General features: G+C 43.1%; 2 protein-coding genes across 2 annotated transcripts; one reads left to right on the top strand and one right to left on the bottom strand.

Annotated features, from left to right (window-relative positions):
* The first annotated feature begins 1368 nt into the window (after positions 1 to 1368).
* On the top strand, positions 1369 to 8962 carry tada2b (transcriptional adaptor 2B). Its single transcript, XM_080793017.1, has 2 exons — positions 1369 to 1657; positions 2960 to 8962. The coding sequence occupies exons 1-2, from the start codon at positions 1388 to 1390 to the stop codon at positions 4193 to 4195; spliced, it is 1506 nt and encodes a 501-aa protein (XP_080649143.1). The 5' UTR covers positions 1369 to 1387; the 3' UTR covers positions 4196 to 8962.
* A 754-nt stretch (positions 8963 to 9716) lies between these two features.
* grpel1 (GrpE-like 1, mitochondrial) lies at positions 9717 to 13693 on the bottom strand. The gene is made up of 4 exons (XM_080791839.1): positions 13567 to 13693; positions 12677 to 12842; positions 11892 to 11973; positions 9717 to 11150 (listed from the first exon to the last, which is right to left on the bottom strand). Exons 1-4 carry the CDS (start codon positions 13632 to 13634, stop codon positions 10804 to 10806), a joined length of 663 nt encoding a protein of 220 aa, XP_080647965.1. The 5' UTR covers positions 13635 to 13693; the 3' UTR covers positions 9717 to 10803.
* Between the last annotated feature and the right edge of the window lie 10261 nt (positions 13694 to 23954).

Here is a 23954-nt window from a genome sequence, read left to right as displayed (position 1 = left end):
GGTTGGCAACTTGACAAGTGGACCCAGGATCTTGCAACCAGACAGGGAAATGGTTTCTGTAGTCCAACATGTTGAGACGGATTTAAACTGGGGTGTCCAACTTGATACTACTTATTTATAGTTTTGTGGGGTGCTATAAGCACTCAAAATAAGGGGCTCTATGTGTAGGTCTGTCTGTCTGAAGCACAGAATGGTTTGTAGCATGACCTATTGACCCCTGCAGATCATTGGTGTCCTTCACAGTGAGCAGTCAGCTAATTGGGGCCGCATGGGGTCGCACTCAAGCACACACCCACAGAGCACAGACACAATTCAATTCAATGGGCTTTGAGTTCGTGTTCAAAACAAGCTCGTCAATTACAAAATATGGAAATAAATACTATTCTTCTACAGTGTAGACAAACCCCCCCCTCCCAAACACACACACACACACACACACACACACACACACACACAAACACACACACACACACACACACACACACACATAAAGTTGTGTGCACTGTCACACACCCACCTATAGCTTGCAATGACACCCATATGAAGACTACTACACACACAAACATTATGCACATTGTGTAAATGTATACCTATATGCAACCTTACATATACACTTATACTTATACAGTGCGCACATAGATATTTAGTACATGGATATTATTAGAGCTATAATGCACACAGCTAAAGCACCTCAAAGTGTACTATGTTACATACAATCTACATACCTTGCTACAGTTTATCCGAATTAACATGTGTTAAATTCCTGTGCCTCATGAATGTCGTACTTCCTGTTCTTTCCAGATGGTAGATGGCCATGTTAGATGTTCCTTGCATGCTGTTTGTAGCAGCATATGTTTCAAGTTGTTATTATAACCAGTGCTGCTAGTGAATATCACTGCCAAATATCACTAGAAAACCAATCCAGCACAAAAGGTAGTTTTATATTTTATTATTGACATTACATTATTTTTTGAGGGGTCAAGGAGGTCAGGTTGAGGGGTAAAGTACCCCCTTTGACCCCTCGTGGCGCCGGGCCTGCCGCCTGACACACACACACACACACACAACACACACACACACACACACACACACACACACACACACACACACACACACACACACACACACACACACACACACACACACACACACACATGGCACTTGAAGTGTTTTAAGATAAAAAACATGTTTAAACGGTAAGATGCCTCGCATGAGTTCCCTCGCATGGAATTTGGGGAAAAAGGAGTACCCTAGGCCTACACCTCCAGTAGTGCGCATGCGCGCTCTCCGCGGCATACAGACAGTCGTTCTGCCTCCAACAACAAGCAGCAGTAGCAGCAGCCAAGGCAGCCAGCAGGCAGGGGGCAGGCGGGCAGCAGCAACAAACATGGCCGACCTCGGGAAGAAGTACTGCGTGAACTGCCTCGCAGACGTGACCAACCTGCGGCTCCGCTGCACCGACTGCCCGGACATCGAGCTGTGTCCGGAGTGCTTCTCGGCGGGCGCGGAGATCGGCAACCACCGGCGATGGCACGGCTACCAGCAAGTGGACGGCGGGCGCTTCTCTCTGTGGGGTCCCGAAGCGGAGGGAGGATGGACCAGCAGGGAAGAGCAGTCGCTGCTCGATGCCATCGAGCAGTATGGATTTGGCAATTGGGTAAGGTTGTTTTCTTCTCGTTCAAAGTTAAATTGGCACAATTGTTTCTTATTATAATTATAGTTCTGTTAGTTACTTTGGCTACGAAAGCCCGAGCTTGAACGTGATGAAAAAGGGTGAGGTCATAAAAACTAAAGTTGACCATAAGCAAGTTGAAGAACCCACAGCAAGTACAGTAGCCTACATAGTAACATCCACTACTATGTAGGCTACTGTACTGTACCTGTTCTCTTTCTTTTGGCTATATAGAAGTGTCTATTTGTACGTCTCTAAATATTTTGATGAATTGAACAAGGTGGACCCTCTTGTAAACAAGTGTAATGCTTTATTGGGTCGTCCGCTCACAGTTAACATACTTTGTATTGAGTTGTGCTTGAAATGTACTGTAATTCTGCAAACTGTTAATACATATATCAATCAATCAATCAATGACCATAAGCAAGTTGAAGAACCCACAGCAAGTACAGTAGCCTACATAGTAACATCCACAGTCTTGTTGGGCAATGTTGGGTTGCATTTGTACACTCTGAGTTGATACATCAACACTAAGGATTTTACTGTAAGGATTGCTGTGTGTTTGGCTACAATTGATGTATTATATGTATGTTCCTCCAGATTTATTATTGGTTGGCTGTGTTGGTGTTGGCCCAAGGGGTTCCAGGGGGTCCCCAGCTAAATGTGTGATTGTTCATGGGTCTTTAATTCATAGATATATATTAAAATGAGCACTGAACATTTGACATTGTAGATTGTGGGGTCTGTGGCCTAATACAGTGATTCTCCACCTGTGGTACTTGAGCCCCCTATGGTGGTAGTGATACGCAGAGAAGTCGCCCAAAAAAGAAGAAAAAAGACAAAAGTGGAATGAAATACTTGTGTACTGCTACAGGTTAGGCTAGTTCTTCTGGACCAAGCAATAGGTTGAAATGTGCTCTCCAGGCGTGCTGAAATGAGCATGACAGCACACCTAGCCGTTAATAGAAGATTTGAGAACGGGTTAATCACATTAGAAATATAAATATCATCAGTTGTGCTGAGTTTCGTCAGAGCAGCAGCATTATTGGCTTAGTAATGGAACAAAAAAAAGAGTGATCAAAGAATAAATAAAATTTCCAATGGGCAGGTCTACGCTCCTGTATTTAACATCAGCTATTATGGTGGTACTGGGAGAGACAGATATTTTCTGAGGTGGTACTACTTGCTATAAAAAAGGTTGAGAACCACTGGGCCTAATGCATATCAAACTGGCGAGGGTCCTCGAAATGAAAAAAAGAATCACTGGGTATCTATTCTTTCATTCAGGAGGACATGGCCACTCACGTGGGAGCGTCCCGGACCCCCCAGGAGGTCATGGAGCACTACGTCAGCATGTACATCCACGGCAACCTGGGCAAGGCCTGCATCCCCGACAACATCCCCAACCGGGTGACCGACCACACCTGCCCCACGGGGGGTCCCCTCTCCCCCAGTCTCACCACGCCGCTGCCGCCGCTCGACATAACGCTGCCGGAGCAGCAGCAGCTGGGCTACATGCCGCTCCGCGACGACTACGAGATCGAGTACGACCAGGACGCCGAGAAGCTCATCAGCGGCCTGTCGGTCAACTACGACGACGAGGACGTGGACATCGAGATGAAGCGCGCCCACGTGGACATGTACGTGCGCAAGCTCCGCGAGCGCCAGCGGCGCAAGAACATCGCCCGCGACTACAACCTCGTGCCGTCCTTTCTGGGCCGCGACAAGAAGGACAAAGACAAGGAGAAGCCGGGCGCGTTGGGAGCTGTCGTTCCTGGCGGTGGTGGCGGCAGTGTAGGAGGGGGTTTGGCCGGGGTCGGGGGCGTAGCAGTGGGGGGCGTCGCCACCGCAGTGACGACGGCGTCCGCGTTGTCGGTGCCGAGCACGCCTAAGCGCAAGATCACCAAGGAGGAGAAGGACCAGCGCGTCAGGCTGCGGGGTCTCTGTCAGTTTATGGCCCACCGCGAATTTGAGGACTTTTTCGACAACATGCACAAAGAGCGCACGCTGAGGGCCAAGGTGCGCGAGCTGCAGCGCTACCGGCGGAACGGCATCGCCCGCCTGGACGAGTCGGCCGAGTACGAGGCGGCGCGCCACAAGCGCGAGAAGCGCAAAGAGAACAAGAACGTGGTGACCTCCAAGCGGGGCAGCAGCGGAGGCGGCGGGGGGCTGGGCTCCGGGGGCGGGCTGGGAGGTGGTGGCGGAGGGGGCGGCGGAGGCACGGCTGGAGGGGGTGGAGTTGGGGGCATCAAGGAAGAAGGCAAGGATGGCGAGTTTTCCGCCATTGAGAACCTGAGCGGCTTCGAGCTGCTGTCGGACAGAGAGAAGGTGCTGTGCAACTCTTTGAACCTCAGTCCCACGCGCTACCTGACCGTCAAAACCATCATTATCAAAGACCACCTCCAGAAGAGGCAGGGTATCCCTGCCAAGAGCAGGCTGCCCGGCTACCTGGACAAGGTTATCAAAAAGCGCATCCTCACTTTTCTCACCGAAAGTGGCTGGATAGCACGTGATGCATCTTAACGGTCCATCTTGGCTTTTTCTGAAAAGAGACGCTAACTCCTGTTCTCTGACCATGTTGCCGTGAGTTCAGAAGGCAGACTGCAACTGCTGGATTCTATCGTTTTTCATAGGATAACTTGTGAATATATGTACATTGAAAAGAATAAGGATTTCCCTTTGATTAAAACTAAAAACTAAAGAACCTAAGTATTTTTTGGTACAGGAGAACTTGGAACATAAATAGGCCTATATTTTTACATTTAAATAAAAATGTTGACAATGATTTGGGTAAACTATATGCTTATATTTCTCATAGTACTTGGGGCATCCATACTGTGACTGAATAGAAACCAAATGCTAACACATTCTTTCTTTTGAGGTATCCGTTCTATAGGCAGGTTTGGGTACTGTAATCGGCATCACGCAAATCAGAATATCACACAATGTTTGTGTTTACACAAACCCTCAAAGCTGGACATAGGAGGGGCTAGTCCATCCATCCATCTTCAACCAGTTATCCATAGTCGGGTCACGGTGGCAACAGCTTCACCAGTGAGCTCCAGACTTCCCTCTCCAGAACAACATTAGTGACGTCCTCCTGGGGGCTAGTGCCCCTCAAAAATTACACAATGCCTAGTCTAAAAATTAAGTAATTACAATCAATCCAGATACAATTTGGAAAGACGTGTAATTAGATTATAGGTCAAGGGAGCTTGAATGTTTTTACTACATCACCTTTCTCAATACAAGCCCTTGCCAATACCGATCTCCAGCTCCTGACCTCCCACCCCTCTTCTTACTTTACAGAGAAGCTACTTAAATAGTTCTCTGCTTTAAAAGCCTCTCCAGCTCTTCACCTATTGTAGCTTCTAAACTTTGGAGCATACATGGGCAACTGGTGGGCTGGGGGGCACATGCGGCCCCCACCATCACTCAATGTGGCCCCCGCAGGTTAATATCAGAATATTGATATATTATTTATAATTCCAAACATGCAAACATGACCCGCTTTAATTACTTTAAAGTAGCTAAATTAGTAGCTTAATGACTAGTATTAAAAATACTTTTTTTTAATGTCCAATGTATTTGTATTTAGTTCGTGAAGACGTGAAGTTAACATAACTATAATTAAAGGCATTTGAAATGATTCCAATTCGAAAATGGCAAAAACTAATTCAGGATTTCAATTCAAATATTGCAGAAATGGCAGATCTACAAGCTCAAAACGCGTCGCAGTGCAGCACGTTTTGAGTTTGTAGACCGCCTATTTTTTTGCTACGACAGTAATATGCAATGTGGCCCCTCTCGAGTGAGTGTGGAAATATAGTGGCCCTCTCCATCGTCATAGTTGCCCACCCCTGCTCTGGAGGACCACTAGCTGACTAGCATAAGCATACAGTACATGGAACAATCCTCAAGGGCCACCTAACAGTACAATGAAAAGGAAGGGATGTCCGCAGACTCCGCACACTGTTTTCTTCCAGGAAATGTCTTTATTAAACAACGTTTCGACCCTTGTGGGTCTTGTCAGGTATCATATACCTGACATATCATATAAAAATTCCTGGGAGCAGAGAAAACTGCGGACATCCCTTCCTTTTCATTGTACGTATATATTTTTGACCATGCAGCACCTGTAGAATTTCTGGAGATTTGCGTGCTTCCAGTTGGATCCACCTTAACAGTACCCCAGCTCCCCACAACAATAGCGTGCATATATTGTGTAATGTGTATATAAGAAGGCTGTCCTATTTAATTTATTTACTTACTTTTACATTAATATTTAACATGAATGATCTTAACGCCATATTTATACTGAGTTGCCACCAGCGGCGCACACCCAAGATATAGCACATCTACAAGCTCACAACGCTTCGCACGTCGATGCATTGTGAGCTTGTAGATATGCAATTGTTGGTGCGCGATCACACAGTACGGTATATCAAGTCCTTAACAGGCAATACTCAATATTTAATTTCAGGCTTTACCCCAAGTTATCCTAATGAGTAAACATCTTCAATTTACCAGACTTATGAAGTATTATTTAAACACATTTAACAAAGGTACAAAATATATATATTTTTACCTAAGAAACAGGCAGGTGGATTCACAGATGGTGGGTTGTTGATTATAGGGTAAACGATGCTATTAATGAAAAGTGCATCTGGCATACAGGTTTCTCTGCCCTTACTGTAAAGACCCACAGCTGCCAGGCAGACCACATTACACAGTTAAATGGGTCCTAGTCTATATCCTTGCCAATGACATATGCTTTATTTGCATTGAAAATGTTAAACGAGAAAAATGAGTTTGCCTAACTCAAATTTGTGACTGGGTTTTTGTACAAGGTTTGATTCTGCCGTAATACTATTAATCCACGTTGCTATAATTACAAAAAACTTAATGTAATTTGTATTCATTAACTGACTACAGTACATTTCAAATTAATCTGACCCAACCTTGCCTATAAAGGTACCTTGAGGAGATTGAGTGTTGCTAGCCGCCGGCCTATGTTGATTCCAAATAGGAGGTCTACAGTCTGTCCATGTTGAAGGTAAAACAGGAAGGGATGAGTGTCGGATTTCCATGAAAGGCCTTGTAACAATGCAGGGTCAGATTCTGACAGCTAATACTGTCTCTGATACATCGCTAAATCCAACCTCGTTTTGTTTAGGTTTTTGCATGTGCTACAATTTGGCAGGACAGGGTGAAAAAACAAGAATCCACCCAAAGCCCACTTTATCCTTGCACTGTCCACCTAAGAAGGCATGAAGTTCACTGTGTATTAAGGGCAGTGCGCCATTGATATACATACATGCTAAAGCACAATGCTGAGATGTTTATTTTGTTTACTTTTGAGTTCTGTACACTGGGCTGATTAATTAAAAGTACACCCCTTTCTCTTTAGAGGTTATATGTATTTTGCTTGCTTTTGTAATCCTACAGCAACTCTGTTTCTCCTTCAATTTCATCCCCATTGCTATATATGGTGCATGACTACTTCTAATACTTGCTGTTGATTTCTCCCTGCGGTTTATCTGTCCAGTGATCATCAGTAGGTAAACCTGTAGAAACTGCCGTGTTTTAGGCGTCATCACTGAAGTTCAATAGGCACTGAAATGCTGTAAAGTCCTTGCCCACATGCCAGTTTTCATAGATATGTTGTATATGCCCTAAAATAATAAGCAGTATTTCCCTCTTCCTGCCGAAACGGCAGCGTCAAAACCACCGTCACTAAACTGAGGGTCCTTTTGTATAAGCGTCGAGGTCCATCATAGCATGTGTCGTGCACCAGCGCTTTCAGAACCACCAACACTGGCTTTATCCAAAAAAACGGTGACACTCTGTCTTCAAGGGTGAGCCCATAGTGAGTCATTAATTTTCCCATGTCGATGGGTCTTTTGTATGTCGAGGCGAGGCACAATTTAAATGTAAATGCAGTTATTGAATTGTCAATTGGTTGACAGCGGGACCACGGATACAAAAGTGGGACACAGTCCAAGAGAGAGGGAGTGTTGTTGAGCATGTAGATGTAACCTATGACAGTGGATCTTATTCCTTTTACTGGTTCATCCAGTGAAATTGAAGTAATCAGCGTCGCCATTCAGCTGAACCCGTAGCTCTTTGTGGACACCCAAGGGCACGTGTGGCCTCATTCATTCAAGTATTGAGGTCAGAGGTCATTAGACTACATAATATATCTGAGTTCAGTAAGATCCAAGAATTTGATGTAATGTCTTTTTTCAAAACGTCAAAAAGGCCTGAAGGACCTTTTGGATCCTTCATAAATCATTGTACCGACCATAGTTTAATAATTGGTGCTTTGTTATTCAGGGGATATGCCATTGTGTGCCACGGTAGTTCACTTGTGTTGGACAGAATCGATCAAGTGCCAATCCAAGTTGTCAGCTGAAACAGAGTGTTTAAAAAAAATGCCTCTGTAGTGTTGTTCATTTAGACATAGGGTTGATTGCATTCAAGATCGCCATCAGTTTTTGGCGATAGCATGTGGGGGTGTTAAAATAGTGAGTTGAGGGATGAGTGTCTCAAAAGAAAATATGAATAGTTTTTCCCTAATTGGGCAAGTATATTTTCTGTACAGCATTTTATTTGTGCTCGGGATTTTGCATACAATATGCTACCAACTGTAAATAACTGTAAAGCATTTTGAAAATGAAATTGACCTGACCTGTGAAATGTACAGTATTTTATTTTGTCAATGTTTTTTTTATAGCTTTTGTAATGAATACCAAATTTCAGTGTGTGCAAGAACCATTTACCCATTGCCTTGGTTGTAGTCATGGCATGCTGTTCTTATGTATCTCTAGTGCATTTAGGAATCAGCACTTTTGTAATTTTCCAATTTTCTTCTGCTGTTCCATTTCTTGTGGTTGCACATGAAATGGCGTGTGTATGTTTTGTATTAAAAGTGCAAATACTTTATACTTTCAAATTATACTCATTATATTCATATCAAAAGGGCCAATGCATATTGTTGCCTTGTGTGGCAGCTAGCTTGTGTAGAACCTATGATTTGCACTTTGATGTTAGCCATTTAGATTACTAAATTAATAGACAACTGAGACAGGTGATACAATTTATGAATTTGAATACATCAAACCTTGTGTAGAAGGCTGGTATTTTAGGGCAAGTGATATTTCAAAAAATATATTTAGAGGGGAACTGAAAGGGCTATGCTGCTTTGGTACACTGATAAGCTACACAAATAATCATGTGTGTCAATCACATTAGCACATCTAAAAAACACCCATTGTTAGTCATTTGCTTGTGCCAATGCCCTTTATAACCTTTAGATGGCAGCAAACTCACAAATTTGACAGTACACGTACAAGAAACACTTAATTTGTTGCAATGTTTCATAAATGCTTCTCGGTCATGGTGACCAGAACAGAACATTGCGACAAATTTGGGGTGCTTTGTTGAGTCTGATCACCAAAGATGATGGCAAATTATGTTGTTCCCATAGTGTTTTAGCTCGAGACCAGTGTTTTTGGCAGCAAGTTGTCATAGACTTCAATAGTTTATTTAGTTTAATCACCTGGAATGTTTGTTAGTCTAGTTTTAGTCGACTAAATATCATATTAGTTGACTAAACCTACAGTTGATTTAGTCGAACAAAATGTATTTTGATGCTGTCGTAATGACTAACACTTGCTGAAAATATTTTCAGCATGCAACTAATTATAAAATGACTTATACTGGATCTCTTGTCCACTAGTCCCTTCCTAACATTTTAGTATAGTTTTTAATTTGACAATTGTCAGTATATTTAGTCTTAGTCATCATAGCTTAGTTTTTATTTAGTTTTCGTCAGTGGAAAAAGGTAGTCAACGAACATTGTTTTGTCTAGTTTTAGTCGACGAAATCAACACTGCTCGAGACCCAAAGGGGAAATGCAATGTCACCCCGGCAGCCAAACTAGTGAAAATAGACAATATACAAGCTGTGTTGCGACACAGTGAGCTTGCCATTTTCCTTTCCTTTTTTTGGTCAATTCAATTTATAAGCAACAAGTTGATAATTACAAAAGGAAGCTGTTTAATGTGCTCATGTGAGATGCATAATACAGATTGCAGCAGACTAGATCACCAAACCAACTAACTTGTCAAGTGTATACATATACACTAATATTTATTAACTTAAGTTAGACATGTCGATACAAATTACTGTGATGCCGGTGGTAATGGCCGACTTATACTCAAGTTGTGCGACCAAACTGTCCCAACACAACCAAGCCCACATCTAGACTAGCATGAGGTGGAATGCCACACGGCCAGGTTACAGTCTCCATCCATCTCTGAAAATATTGTGCTCTTCAGTGCCACCACACAGGAGAATGATTATGATGTTCAAACAGACATTCTGGATTGATAATATAACCGATTGGCTTTTAGGATACTTATAAGCCAACGTGGAAAGTGACTGTCTCCAAGATGCTCTGAAATAGACCACTTAAAGTGAAATAATAATCCATAGTACTACTACAGTGTCACTTAATTGTCAAATAATTGATCTACAGTTGTTTTTTTTTAAATGTTTTTGAAGATCCTTGCACAAGGTTTTGCTTGTAGCTTGTATGAGTGAGTAGTCTAGAATTACAATACAAATCAATTATGATCTCTGATTATATAAGAAGAAAAAATATATATACTATGACGGGACAAGATCGAGACTAATGCTGCATTCACATGGAATCAAGCAAGCGGTAAAAGGCAAAACCCTGCCGTCCTGTTCCGTGTACTGTCCTGCTCCCGTCCACTAAAATGACTTCCGGTTTGCCTGTCTAGTGTCTACCGATTGCCTGATCCCATGTGAATGCAGCAAAAGACTGCAATCTGACTGATTACTGGGAGTCTAGTGTTACAGGTCTGTTAAAACCACTGAACCAGGATAGCTGTTGTCAAGATGCAAATATCAGTCCGGTTGGATTCCCGTCTTGAGGCAACACAAGGTGGGTGGGTGGGTGGGGGGGGTGTAGGTAGGAGAACATAGGGTGGTGCGTGTGTGGCGCCTTGACCAGTCTGTCGTGCCTGAGGTGATCCATCACCTGGGCAATACCTCTCCCCCCCGTCTCCACCCCCAAAAATTAAAAAAATATACAACATCTTCTAGGGGGCTTTTACTACACCGACAAGGGCCGGCCGTAGTGTGCGGCCGTGGATCTTGTAGCCCACCTTGGTCACCATGGCGACCGTGCCGGGTTCCTTGCCCGGCACCGGTGCATGGAACAAGGCCTCGTGCTCGTAGGGATCAAACTTCTGGCCGTCGGGGTTGAGCTTGACCAGGCCGTGCTTGGTGAACACCTTCTGGATCTGCACCTCGGTCATCTGCAGGCCGTCAAACAGGTTCTTCAGGTGCGGGTTCTGGCTGCTCACCTCCTCCTTTGGCACGCTCTCCGTGGCCTTCTCCAAGATGTCGGCCACCTCCAGCAGGTCCTTGCAGAAGCCCTGGATGGCTAGTGAGGTTTGGGGATTGAGAGGTGTACAGTTAACACCCTGAACGCACAGGACAAAGTTCACCGCCCAGCACGAAGATTGATAAAAAAGACGGAGGTTATTGATATCAAAACCGATCGCATCACTCCACACCCTGGGAGCGCCTGTTGCTCAACATTCGATGTTGCAGAAGAGTGAGACGTCATCGAAAATATTCCCAAACTGTTTAGCCGACAAGACCGAAAATCTTAAAACGTTAATAACTCTAAATCATAAAGTCAAATTCATTTTTTATATATAATTTTTATCCCATGATTGTGTAATCCATTTTTCACCCCTGTGTCAATTGTCTAATGTGATCCTGGGCTCTACACACCCTCCGCCAACCTGGGGAGAGCAACGGACTTGAACTCATGCTTCCTTCATGCATGAGTGTCCAAGTTGCTCCTTTACACTTGACAGGGGGGAGTTTCCCTGGTTGGTCATAGCGCGTGGAAGGAACACGTTATTCCAACCAGTTCCTTTCCCCTCCATCATACCTCCCGTTGTTGTCGATCGCCTCGAGTGTTCAGGCTACATCTAGCTGCTTCAGCCACATCCGGGATAACATCTGGTCCGTCGGTAAAAATGCTCCGCTGCTATAAATCGCCGGGCGCTATAATTTAACGGATTAAATAACCCTGGGCGTTCGGGGTGTTAAGATGTTGCGCTGCTTGTTGTGATTTCTGGGTTAAACATATTCTTTTATTTCTTATTCTTACCATATAATTTGGCATCTTCTACCATCTTCTGATTCCTCACACGTAGGTTCTCCGTGTCTGCCAAGGCCCGCTTATATTTTTCCTAGTAACAGAAGTATGGAGATGATCAGAACATACATTTAAAATAAACATTACAATTATACAGCAATCTCGTACAAAATCACTACCGGTTTACTGATTTAAAGAAATGACACAGTTTATTAACACGCTGGAAAGAAGGGGAGTCTTTTACGGAACACTATTTGGCAATGATTTACTATCAGAATCTAAAGCTTTAGCGTTTTAAGTTAACATGACCTCCTTATTTAGCAGCGGTGAACTGACTTAGCCTCACATACTCGCCATACTAATATCACTGCCCTAGTTGGTTCTAGCCTGGTTCCATACGAATCTGGTTGGCCCTACGCTACTGCGGGTCCGCACCCTTTGTCAAGTCCCACCCGTGGTTGTGTCCCTCTTCGCACCCATTGGTTGCCGTTTCGTGGTTGGACAAAAATCCTCTCTCTCCATCCACTACCATTGAAATAACATGTTTTTCAGTTGCTTCGTATTGATATTCTGTGCATTCAATTCTTATTTTAAACTTGGTGTCAGTAAAAAGGAACATCAAAGGTGCAGCATGGCAACTGGACTTATCATGTTTTTTCCAAAAATGATGTTTTAGCAAATTCAACATAAACAAGGCGGAACCAGGGCAGAAAGAGCCTGCTGGTTAGTCAGTCAGGGACCAATAAGAAGGCTGACAAAAGGCAGATGGAGGCAGGCTACTTGAGTCTAGAACTTACCATGACCTCCTTGACTTGCTCTTCTAGCTGGCCCTTCTCCTCCAAATGAGCCTTCTCCGCTGCACTCTGCTCAGACTTGTCACCACCGTCCTCCTCCCCAGCAGGCCGCTGGCCATCCTTCTGCTGAGCAGCTGTACACAGCAACCTCGGAGATGCCCTGGTGGTTCTAATGGAGAACATGTTGAACCAAGGTCAGGAACTTGAAAACATAATGATTACAAAAAAGGTTTAATGATGACTGGTTTTCAGGGCATTCAAACACTCATTAAGTCATTGAACATTAATGTAATGAACATGGATGAATGGACACTGCATGATTGACTGTTCAAGAATGTTAACAGTAAGTTATACGGTATATACCCGATGTTATGGCCAGCGTAGCTTTGCCATAGGTTCACATGGCGAAACTTCAACCTGATGATTATGACACTCATGTTTCAGGTCTACTATGGCCCCAGCGCAAATATATGGGTGTATAAGCTTACCAAAGATAATTAAAAACAAGATAGGAATAGGATGGACCAACAGTAGCATTCAGATGAGATAACGTAACGTGTCATCAGCCCCACTTACAATGACATGCTAACCAGTGACCACTTTAAGCTAGCCCCACGCCCCCACCAACCACAAAACCTACTTCTGACCCGTTCGAGAAAAGCACTTCTTCTTGTCATAAGGGATTGACATCAATAAATTAATCATACAAACAGTTCATGATATAGTCACACGAATTAAACGTTAATTATAATTATAAATTAATATTTTCTCAGTCTTTAAGAGCTGTCACAATGACAGCATGCTCGCAGCGTTAGCATTGATCTCAAACACGTATACACGTGCACATTTGGAGCAATAACACGACCGCTTGCGCTTGGTGTTGAGTTCCTTACCTTAGTAGTAAATTTGATGCTACAACAGAATAGCTCTGTCTGACTGCTCGTATACACCAGGTCGCCATCTTTCCACTCCGTCCAACTGAACCATAGACAGTACAGTACACACACGCCGATGGGCCAAACAAACGTTCTGGCTGCAGCGTCACGCTCTGAACCAATCCGCAGTGGGTATGAGGAACTCCCTAGTCAATTCATCCAATCAACATTAAGAGTAGAGAATGACGCTCATAGAGAGTTTGGTTGAGGTGAAAGTTAAAGGTGAAAACTTGAGAACTTGGCATGTGATGAAGGACAGTTATAAGAATGGATGACTGGCGATGATGCTCTCCTCATCACGATGAGGTCACAGGCAGTCCGCCAATGTGTCATGTCTGACACAGGAAACTGAGAAGTGCTGCACTTGCTATTCTAGACGTCAGACTCAAATTGTAAGTAAAAAGCGATTTTCAATATGAACAAAATACTGTCATAGTAGCACTCTCTCCTGTGCAAATTTAAATATTGTACACGTTAGTTTTGACTGAGTGACATAAACTACTAAAACTGTTGAAACGAGCCCAAATGAGCAACAAACAAACCAATTTAACTATTTAAGCAACAATATTAAGCCCAAATAAGCAACTACACCCTAGAAACACGCCCAAATAAACAACCACACTTTAAAAAAGCATTTTAATGTTTTTCTGCTGATAGCAGGGGTTCCCGCACTTTTTTTACTTGAGAGCTATACTTTCAAAATGACTAGCAACATTCGTCTATACCCACCCAAAACCTAGATATTATATCATTGCTGAAAAGAGAATAGCGGCGCTGGTGTTACATAAGACAAACGCACTTGGAATGGAAAATAGAGGGCGGAAATGGAATAGGTACTGTGTTGTGTCTAACTTTGTAATGCTACTGACGTAATGCTACTGACGTAATGCTACTACTTGAAAACAAAGTCGGCCTATTGCATTTGCATTGTGGGTTTGAGCTGACAGGCCCTATTTCATGTTAATCAATGAAGTCACCTTAATTCAAGTGGCAGATCTATGCCTTTTTTAAATCATATATATTTTTAGGGCCATGTCATGGATCTACCTTTGCCTTTCTGATCTACTGGTGCCTTTTGGACACCCCTGGCTTATAGCATTTGTTTATTGTTTCTATTTGTACCTGATTTAATCACTTTCATGGTTTTGTTACCAGACTGCTAGTTTCAAGCACTTGCCCCTTCGCCATCGGGCAACCTGAAAGCAAACTCTACCTGCCCGAAAGTTGTATTTACCTGCCAGGGGCAGGTGGGCAACCCAGTGTTTTATTTACCTGCCAGGGGCAGGTGGGCAACCCCTAGTTTTATTTACCTGCCAGGGGCAGGTGGGCAACCCATAGTGTTTTATTTACCTGCCAGGGGCAGGTGGGCAACCCCTAGTGTTTTATTTACCTGCCAGGGGCAGGTGGGCAACCCATAGTGTTTTATTTACCTGCCAGGGGCAGGTGGGCAACCCCTAGTGTTTTATTTACCTGCCAGGGGCAGGTGGGCAACCCCTAGTGTTTTATTTACCTGCCAGGGGCAGGTGGGCAACCCATAGTGTTTTATTTACCTGCCAGGGGCAGGTGGGCAATAGCCGATTCGCAAAATAGCCGACCGCAAATAGCGATCTACAAGCTCACAATGCGCCGCGCTGTGACACGTCGTGAGCTTGTAGATCGGCAATTTGATCGGCAAAGTGTAAAAATAGTCATTACGATGGCACTGCCAAAATACATTTTAGTCGACTAAATCAACTGTAGATTTAGTCGACTAAAACTAGACTGACACTAACATTCCAGGTGACTAAAATGTGACTGAAACTAAATAAACTATTGAAGAGACTATGACTAAAACTAAAATCTAAATTTTCTGCCTAAAACAACAATGGTGTCAATGCCTGTAATGTGCATGCTCAGATTTACCTGCAAAAGTTTGAAAGCCTTGTTTTTCTTTTTCAAACAACCAGGCGACATGTTGCAAAACAGCACCCAAGCAGGGGCGCCTAGCCAATGAGGAGCTGAGACATGCGCGCGCTCCCACACTCAACTGTTGCCCGTTGGGAGTTGTTCGTATCGAGGGACATCAACTGACATGGTGAGTAGTCTAAGCTTCATAGTTATAATCATTATAGCTTTTATTATTAATAAAGACATTATAAAGAAAGACACACACACACACACACACACACACACACACACACACACACACACACACACGCACACAAACAACGTGCCCCCTAGTTTTGGGCACACTCGGCATCAGGTTCCTGTGTGACAGTGTCATCGATGTTGTGTGACGAAGGTCCCTGAGGGTCAGGCGCTTGATTGAGTGGGACTTCACTCAAAACTGGAAAATGGCTTATACTGCCCCCTGGGAAATTCCACAAATGAAAATCCAACAATGCAAAAAAGTGTCATATAGCGTCTGCAGAATGACTGTTCCAGAGTATGTATTGTTCCTCCAAAGGGACATTGAGAATATGAAAGTAATGGGAATGAGGGTTTGTGCCGTACAGAACCAACCATGCGTCTCTGTTTCATGCCCAGCAGGGTAACGCCTAAGCAATGCAATGTGTCACGGGGCAACCCGTGCTCTACCGTAAGGAGGAACGATGCATTCACATTGCACAGCTGCTTCCCAATGCATTCAACAGCCAGCTGGCTGGGAAGGCCGTTTAGTAGTATGGGTGGTGTTGCATGTTTTCCTTAGAGGGGTATGATGGTATATATCTGAAGACATTTTCAACAGGAGGACTGAAAGAGTTTTAAATGTTTATTTATTGACACTGCGTGGGTAAATGTGATTATTTGTGAGGTCACCTGTCTTGATCTGACTCCCCCCATGCCAAAGCAGCAGCGCTCGCCCAGCAGTCTGCCGTCACCCAGGTGGATGCGTGTACGCGATGTCAGAACAGGCCAGATCCATATATGGAGATATAGGGGTGATCAGGTACAGAGCCCGGGTAGAGGCTTTTGTGCTGGTTCTGGACAACCGGAAATGCAGAGTACCCGTTCCACCCATCTGTCTGGGTCCCTTTTATGCCCATATATGCAGATTTCTGAATGTTTCTCTCTGTGTTGTTTATTCCTACTGTATATGGAGTTCTGTGTCAGGCATGCCCAAATATGAAGTGTTGTGATGTCAGAACAGGCCAGCTCCTTATATGGACCCTGGGCAGGGGCTCTGTCCAGAGCCCGGACAGAGGCCTTTTGTGGCGGTTCTGGACAACCATGGGTCCGACCGACTCGACACCGGGCACTGCACTCCCTGTGGTGGTGTGGAACGCATGTGTCAAATTTGAAGTCGGTGGGGTGGACGGTTCTCGAGTTACGTGGATTACAGACGTACACACAGAGACTTGGTGCATTTATAGTTAGATATCGACGGATAGAAGATGCAAAACATCATGGAGCATTGGAGCTATATTCTTACTATTTACTTTAGTAAAGTAAATACATATTCCAATTTCCAACAGTGGAATGCCATCATTTAAATTGCCATTCAGTTATTTTTATTGAACGTTGTGAAATTCATTTCTGTGGCTTTTAATGCACTGTTTTTTTCTGGGGCTGTGTGATTAAAAAAAAAGAAAGTTATAGCTCAATTTGTATGCCAAATACCTATGATAGCTATGAATATGGGTTCCAACTTGCTATACACAAAAGTGTAGTGTGTGTATAGTGTACAGTGAAAACAGCACATTATAGGTAAACACTGCTATTATTTTACATTACACAGACCTAGAAGACTTGTGTTGTGTTTCAAGCACTTGCCCCTTCGCCGTCAGGCAACCTGAAAGCAAACTCTACCTGCTCGAAAGTTTTATTTACCTGCCGGGGCAGGTGGGCAACACTCAGTGCATGCTCAGATTTACCTGCAAACGTTTGAAAGCCTTGTTTTTCTTTTTCAAACAACCAGGCGACATGTTTCAAACCGGCACCCAAGCAGGAGGCAGGGGCATCTAGCCAATGGAGACAGGAGCTGAGACATGCGCGCGCTCCCACACTCAACTGTTGCCCGTTGGAGTTGTTCGGATCGAGGGACATCAACTGACATGGTGAGTAGTCAGACACACACATTTTAATTATTTTATTTGGATCTGCACAAGTGGCGTATACAGAATAGACCCCAAACACTGATCAGAATAAGGTTATACATTATATGGTCCAACCAAGCTGCTGCACATGCTTAACACACAGAGGGAAAAGAAGAGAAAAAAAATAAATATATATAGCACATTGTTGACATACTATATACATGATACTACTAGACAGGATGTTTGTTTTGGGTTTTTTAAGCCACCTAGGGATAAATGAAACAACGCCTTCTCCAGACAGACAGACTGCCCATAGTAGCTGAGACAGAACAGTATTTAGCCAGCTTTTTTGCATTTGTTTTTAGCAATCCACCCAATTGCAAACCCCTGAGCACAAGTTTATGGACATGGCCCAGACTTCCAAATACAAGGACAATAAGTTGACAGTTATATCCCAAGGCCATAATACGTTCCACCAGAAGCTGATATTTCATAAGTTTGGATGTAAAACAAGTGTCCATATACAAATCAAATGGGCAGCCTATTAGTGACAGTTTTTCTAATTTCATTGATGAACACAATATCTGGGGTATTTGGAATATTTTGTAGTGAATTGACATGCGTGTCATTGTGATCAAACCAGTCTATTTTTACAGTGCTGTGTTTATACATTCTTGTTGTCCTGTCCTGTACTCCTCTGATCTTGTCTGAGACCAGGTCCACCAGACGGTCATGTCTGGCAATGTACAGTCCTTTATAGTGGCTGCAACCATTTAAGATGTGTGCGACTGTTTCTTTGTCATGTGGTACTGAATGTAGGATGCAGTGTGGGTCGTGTGCTGATGGGTACCAGGTTGTCAAGTTGAACTTGGTCGGCAACACCTGTAAACGGGCTTTAATAGTGAAAATGAGAATGTCCTCACCTATGGTGTTATTTGACAGTATAGAGTGTGATAATGAGTGGTTTGCAAAGGGAAGAAGAGCCAGTTTTCCCTGCAGCCTCAGACTGGTCCAGTGTTGTGCACTTTCTGATCGCTTCATTCTTAGAATGGTGGCTCTTGCGGTCGCGGATTTGATTGACAGTTCATGGTGCGCACTGTCTTGCTCGTAGGTCGCACATGCACGGACATGCGGATCTATGATGATGCTGTTGTTGAGTGCAGCAGTTGTTGTATCAGGCGCCACCCACTTTAACTGTAATCCTGATCGCTGGCATAGATCATTAAGATCCATCCAGTTTATTGAACGTTGTGAAATTCATTTCTGTGGCTATTAATGCACTGTTGAATGCAACATTTTTCTGGGGCTGTGTGAAATAAAATCTATCTATCTATAATATAGGCAGACTTCAATATACTGTATTTTGCGATGCTTTTATTGATTACTCCTTGGCATAGTGGTGCAAATCTGTGATCAATGATGAGATGAAACCTTTACATTATTTAACGCCTCGGGATCCCCCAGGAGGAATTTATTAATGTTGCTCTAGGGAAGTCAGGGAAGTGAAGCTGTTTTAATGATGAACATTAGTGAGATGAAAGCAGGTTAAAAAGTGGTGAAGTGGTCCTTTAAGATCAACGAGCATAAGTCATTCAACACCACATGTTTACAGTTTACTCGACACAACTTTCAAATGTGGTTCGGGGATTTTAGTGGAGACCTGTGATGACTGTTGACTTAAAGCTATAAGCAATAATATCTTTAATGACTTTTTTTTTCAGACAGCCAGCAATGGGTAGAACACTCCCCCAAAAAATGTTGTCTCTGTGATACATCTAGGGGCCGCAATCTGCATTCAAAGACTTTCCTAGAAGCTTTGTCATTGGTCGATTTGCCTGTCTACTTCCTGATTGGTTAGTCATTGTGACCGGGGTTTTTTTCAACCAATGACAAAGATTCTAGGAGCATCTTTGAATGCAGATTGAGGCCCTTAGATGTGTCACAGAGACTACATTTTTTTGGGGAGCGTTCTACCCATTGCTGGCTGTCTGAATACCAAAAAAAGGTAATTCAAATTTTGACATATTATTGCTTATAGCAGCTTTAAATGGATATTATAATTTATTCAGTCACTCATTCATTCACTGACAAGAACTGACTGAAAATACCTTATGCATTCAGTGGCTATATAATTGAATTGGCCTCTATCTATGCAGTGAAATGATAATGTATTGTAGATACTTATTCTCAAGGAATTTGTATTTCTTATATGAAAACAAGTGTTTTAAGCCATCACCTCTTGATATTTCCGCTGTCATTCCAACATTTGTTCTAAATCTAAATAACTCTTTGCGGCTTGCACCGCCTTCAAATCCAGTTGAAGTACACGGTGTAATTCAGACTGTTTATCTGAATTGTTTGCTTGCTCATACAGACAATACAGATTGTGCAGACTCATTGGCGACTACAATCTGTACTCCTGTGTCCTTGTTGGCATTCTTTGCACCACAACTGCTCTTGCATGCACCGACTCAACAGCAGTATCAAAATATTTACATTTTAGCCCCAGTATAGGAACTGCAATTTGAGGCAGTATTCTGGCTGAGGTCATGGAGGAAGCGCACACTCTACCATCTGTATTCCTTTGTGTGTTTGCTGATGTTCGTGGCCCTACTGCACTACATCTCACCTCTTCTCATTAGAACCCAGCAAGCCAAATTACGTCAGGATGATGTCCTCCGGGACGTTCAGGACTAGGCCAGATCACAGTCCATAATGGGGATGATGTTTACACTTCCAGGACGTCTTCACCAGAAATAATATAGCTTATTCTTGGCCAGATCTGACTAGTTATGGTATGACTTAAGTTGCTCTGGCTTCGATCGGACTCTCTCTGATTCATCCAGGGATGTCCACACACGCGAAATCTCGGGTTTAATCATTTTTACCGCCTTTGCCAACACGAGAAATGAATATGATTTAATCCAGAATGTGTGTGTGTGTGTGTGTGTGTGTGTGTGTGTAAATTATTTTTACTCGCATGGTAGAAACAGCCTACTGTACATCCAAATCCTCCGTGCACACGGGTATTAGTCGTGGCCTCACTCTAGATTGTGGATCGTCCACAACCTAGAGTGTGGCCAGAGCCGCCAGACTATAGCTATGGAGGGCAATCACGTCCTGGTCACGTGGATGAGGACTCTTCTTTGGATCCCGCCTATGGTAATGGGAGGGAATGTGTTAATAGCATCATTTATGTTGTGTAAAGCAGGTTCACAGACAGCTACAGTAATAACTTGCCGTTAATCATGCCGTTATTAGTTGTTAACTTTATCAACTAAATCCAAACACATTGGACGTACAAAAGCAGGTCATGTTTGCATGTTTGAAATCAATAATACATCAGTATTCTGATATTAACCTGAGGGCCGCATTAAGTGAAGGTGGGGGCCGCATGTGGCCCCTGGGCCTCCAGTTGCCCATGTGTCCTAACCAGATGCCCGAACCACCTAAGCTGGCTCCTTTCCAGGCGAAGGAGCAGTGGTTCTACTCCGAGTCTCTCTCGTGTGACTGAACTTCTCACCCTATCTCTAAGGGAGCCAGCCACCCGTCGAAGAAAACTCATTTCGGGCTGCTTGTATTCGCGACCTTATTCTTTCGGTCATGACCCACACTATAAACCTTATAGATTCACTTTATACCTGGTACTTTCTCACAAACACACACACACACACACACACACTCACACGCGCAGACACGCACGCACAATTTTTTTTGTACCGAGGAGACATCTGACCATCACTAACGCTGCTGACCTATGGGTTGATCCAACTTCTTCCTATAATTGGATAGGAGGAGGTGGGACAGAGAGCTAATGGGATTAAACATGAGCTTTGACCTATAATCACAGGCATGTCACCAAAATACAAACAGCTTTTATTTCTCTTTCAGGCCAGCTAAAGCTGACGATGGAGGTTAATTTCTCTTAGCATTAAGAATAGGTTTTTGTAGCCTCTATGCACCTGATTTCAGCAAAGTATAGGCTATAAAATTCAAATAAATAATGTAATTTACATTGTAGTTGATTTTAGGTGAGGCAGGCTACAAAAATGTTTAATGACATTAGATAAACTTTTAGTTACTACCTTTAGGGACTCCTCTGGTGGCAGGGTATCCTCTTAGACCAATAACATTTACAAATGTGATGGGTCGTTAGGGCATTAAGCAACTAGTCGACTATTCAACTAGTCGACTAGTAAATCCACTAGTTCACTAGTTGGTACTAGTTGATAAGAAAAAAAGAAAAAGGGTTTTTTTCCCCCCGATTTTGTAGGCCTCAAGATCAGGCAGATTATAGTTATAGACAGTCACCAATGTCAAAAATGATAGGTATTTATATTTATTTAAGTCGACTAGTAAACTAGGCAACTAGTCAACTAGTAAAAATGACTAGAAGTGAATGCCCTATGGGTGAGTTAACCTTTTAATTCTTATGTGTTGGTAATTAATACATTGAATACATAGATACATCTAGGATCATGAGGAAACTAAGAACCTAGAATGCTATGTTCTATCAATAATGACCGGGCATCTGTCTACATAACATTTTTATCTATTTTAGCCTTTGCATAAAGGTCCTTTCAAACGTGAAGCGATTTAACGCGTCTATAGTTCGTTTTCAATGAGACCAGCGTTTTTGCGCGGAGCACTGGGGAGCAGTCGCGGTGCAAACGCAAGTGTATGTATGTGAGCGCGGTTCTGTGAATTTGTCATTTCGAGCACACGCCCACGACTCACCAGACCTGGATTCTGTTTAGCTTTTTTTACGCTTGCGTAGACCTGTAGCAGACCTGTCGTGGATCCAGGTAACAACCCATGCGTTCCTCGCTTCCCGTTTGAAAGGCCCTTCAGGCTGAAAGGTCGTCGAGGCTAGGGCAAGTGCACGTGACCCCATAGGTCAGGAGGCAGAGGCCTATCTCATGTTCCCATAATATCAGGCAGCTTGATGTACAAGAACGCCCTGGCCTGGACATGACACTATAATATGCCGCAGGGACATTGGCTTTAAATTAACATTCTAAGAATAATTGAATTGAATTGAAGAAGATTCTCTGTAATTATGTCATATTCATTATATTCATTGGGTTAACATGGGGACACTCAAATCCTGTGTGTCAATTTAGCGAAATGTACCGTACATCGTCCTCCCTGGAATGTAAACATTAAACATACTGTATAATATAGGCTACGGTGTATATGCAGTATAGGCTGTAAGTCAGTGGTTCCCAAAGTGGGGTCCGGGGACCCCCAGGGGTCCTTGAGGGAGTTCCAGGGTGTACCCAGCTAAATGATCGTTTGGAACCAAATGGACCAGTTAGGGTTCATTTGTTTGTTCATTTGTTCATTTGTTTGTTTGTGGTTGTTTGAACTCCCACCACGGGACTCTGCTAATCAATTAATAACCTACAGTTGCAACCACTATATTAATGGCAAGTATTTCATACAGCTTAAGTAAAAAAAATGTGGGTCTGTAGATTAATATGCATGTCAAATTGATCGTGACATGACGTCATAGCAATTTATTTTGCATTTGACTTTAATTTGGCAATGTAAACGTATGCTTTCTCATGCCAATAAGGGGAGGATAATGTGGCATAGGTCATACACACAAAGACACGCGATTATAGCACTGCTCAAAAAGAAAGCTCTCTATATATATTCTGAATTTCTGATATTAATCATTAAATATTCTTATAGTAATCATTTATTCAGTATCAGGGGTCTCTCTCCCCATCTGTCCAGCTCTTTAGTAAACAGAAAAATACATTTTCAGGTGCCGGTGAGACCAATTCCATCAGCAGAGAAAACACATTCATTTATCAGCTTGAATTTGATAGTAATTTCAGTTCCAATCTAGTCTGCTCTTTTTTTGTATTTTTGTTTCATCAATTCCAATTTCACTTGTTTATCCTGGGTGGCTGTGTGAGTTCTATATCTCCTGATGGGATGGAAATGTCATCCCCACCTGAATAGGCTGTAGTTCAGTGTTGTTTTTGTCGACAAAAACTAAAATGTTCGTCGACTACCTTTTTTTCACTGCCGAAAACTACATGGGAACTAAATGAAAACAAAGCTATGATGACTAAGACTAAATGTATTGACAATTTCGTCAACAGGCCTACTAGACTAAAATGTTAGGAATGTTAGCAACTAAAATGTTGGCTCTGTGGGCAGGTGCCAAATCGAGCTGGAAAGGAAAATTAGCATCTCCATGAAGCTTGTCAACATACTGAAGCACACAGTGCTGTAAAATATCATAATAGATGGTGTTGAGACTCTGGACATGACAAAACACAGTGATAATTTAGGTTATCTGCTGGTGTTGGTCCA

The sequence above is a fragment of the Protomyctophum bolini genome (genome assembly GCF_963924005.1).
Source record: "Protomyctophum bolini genome assembly, chromosome: 20".
NCBI classification, from domain to species: domain Eukaryota; kingdom Metazoa; phylum Chordata; class Actinopteri; order Myctophiformes; family Myctophidae; genus Protomyctophum; species Protomyctophum bolini.
The sequence above is the reverse complement of the archived record's forward strand: the minus strand, read 5'-3'. Positions and strand labels throughout refer to the sequence as shown.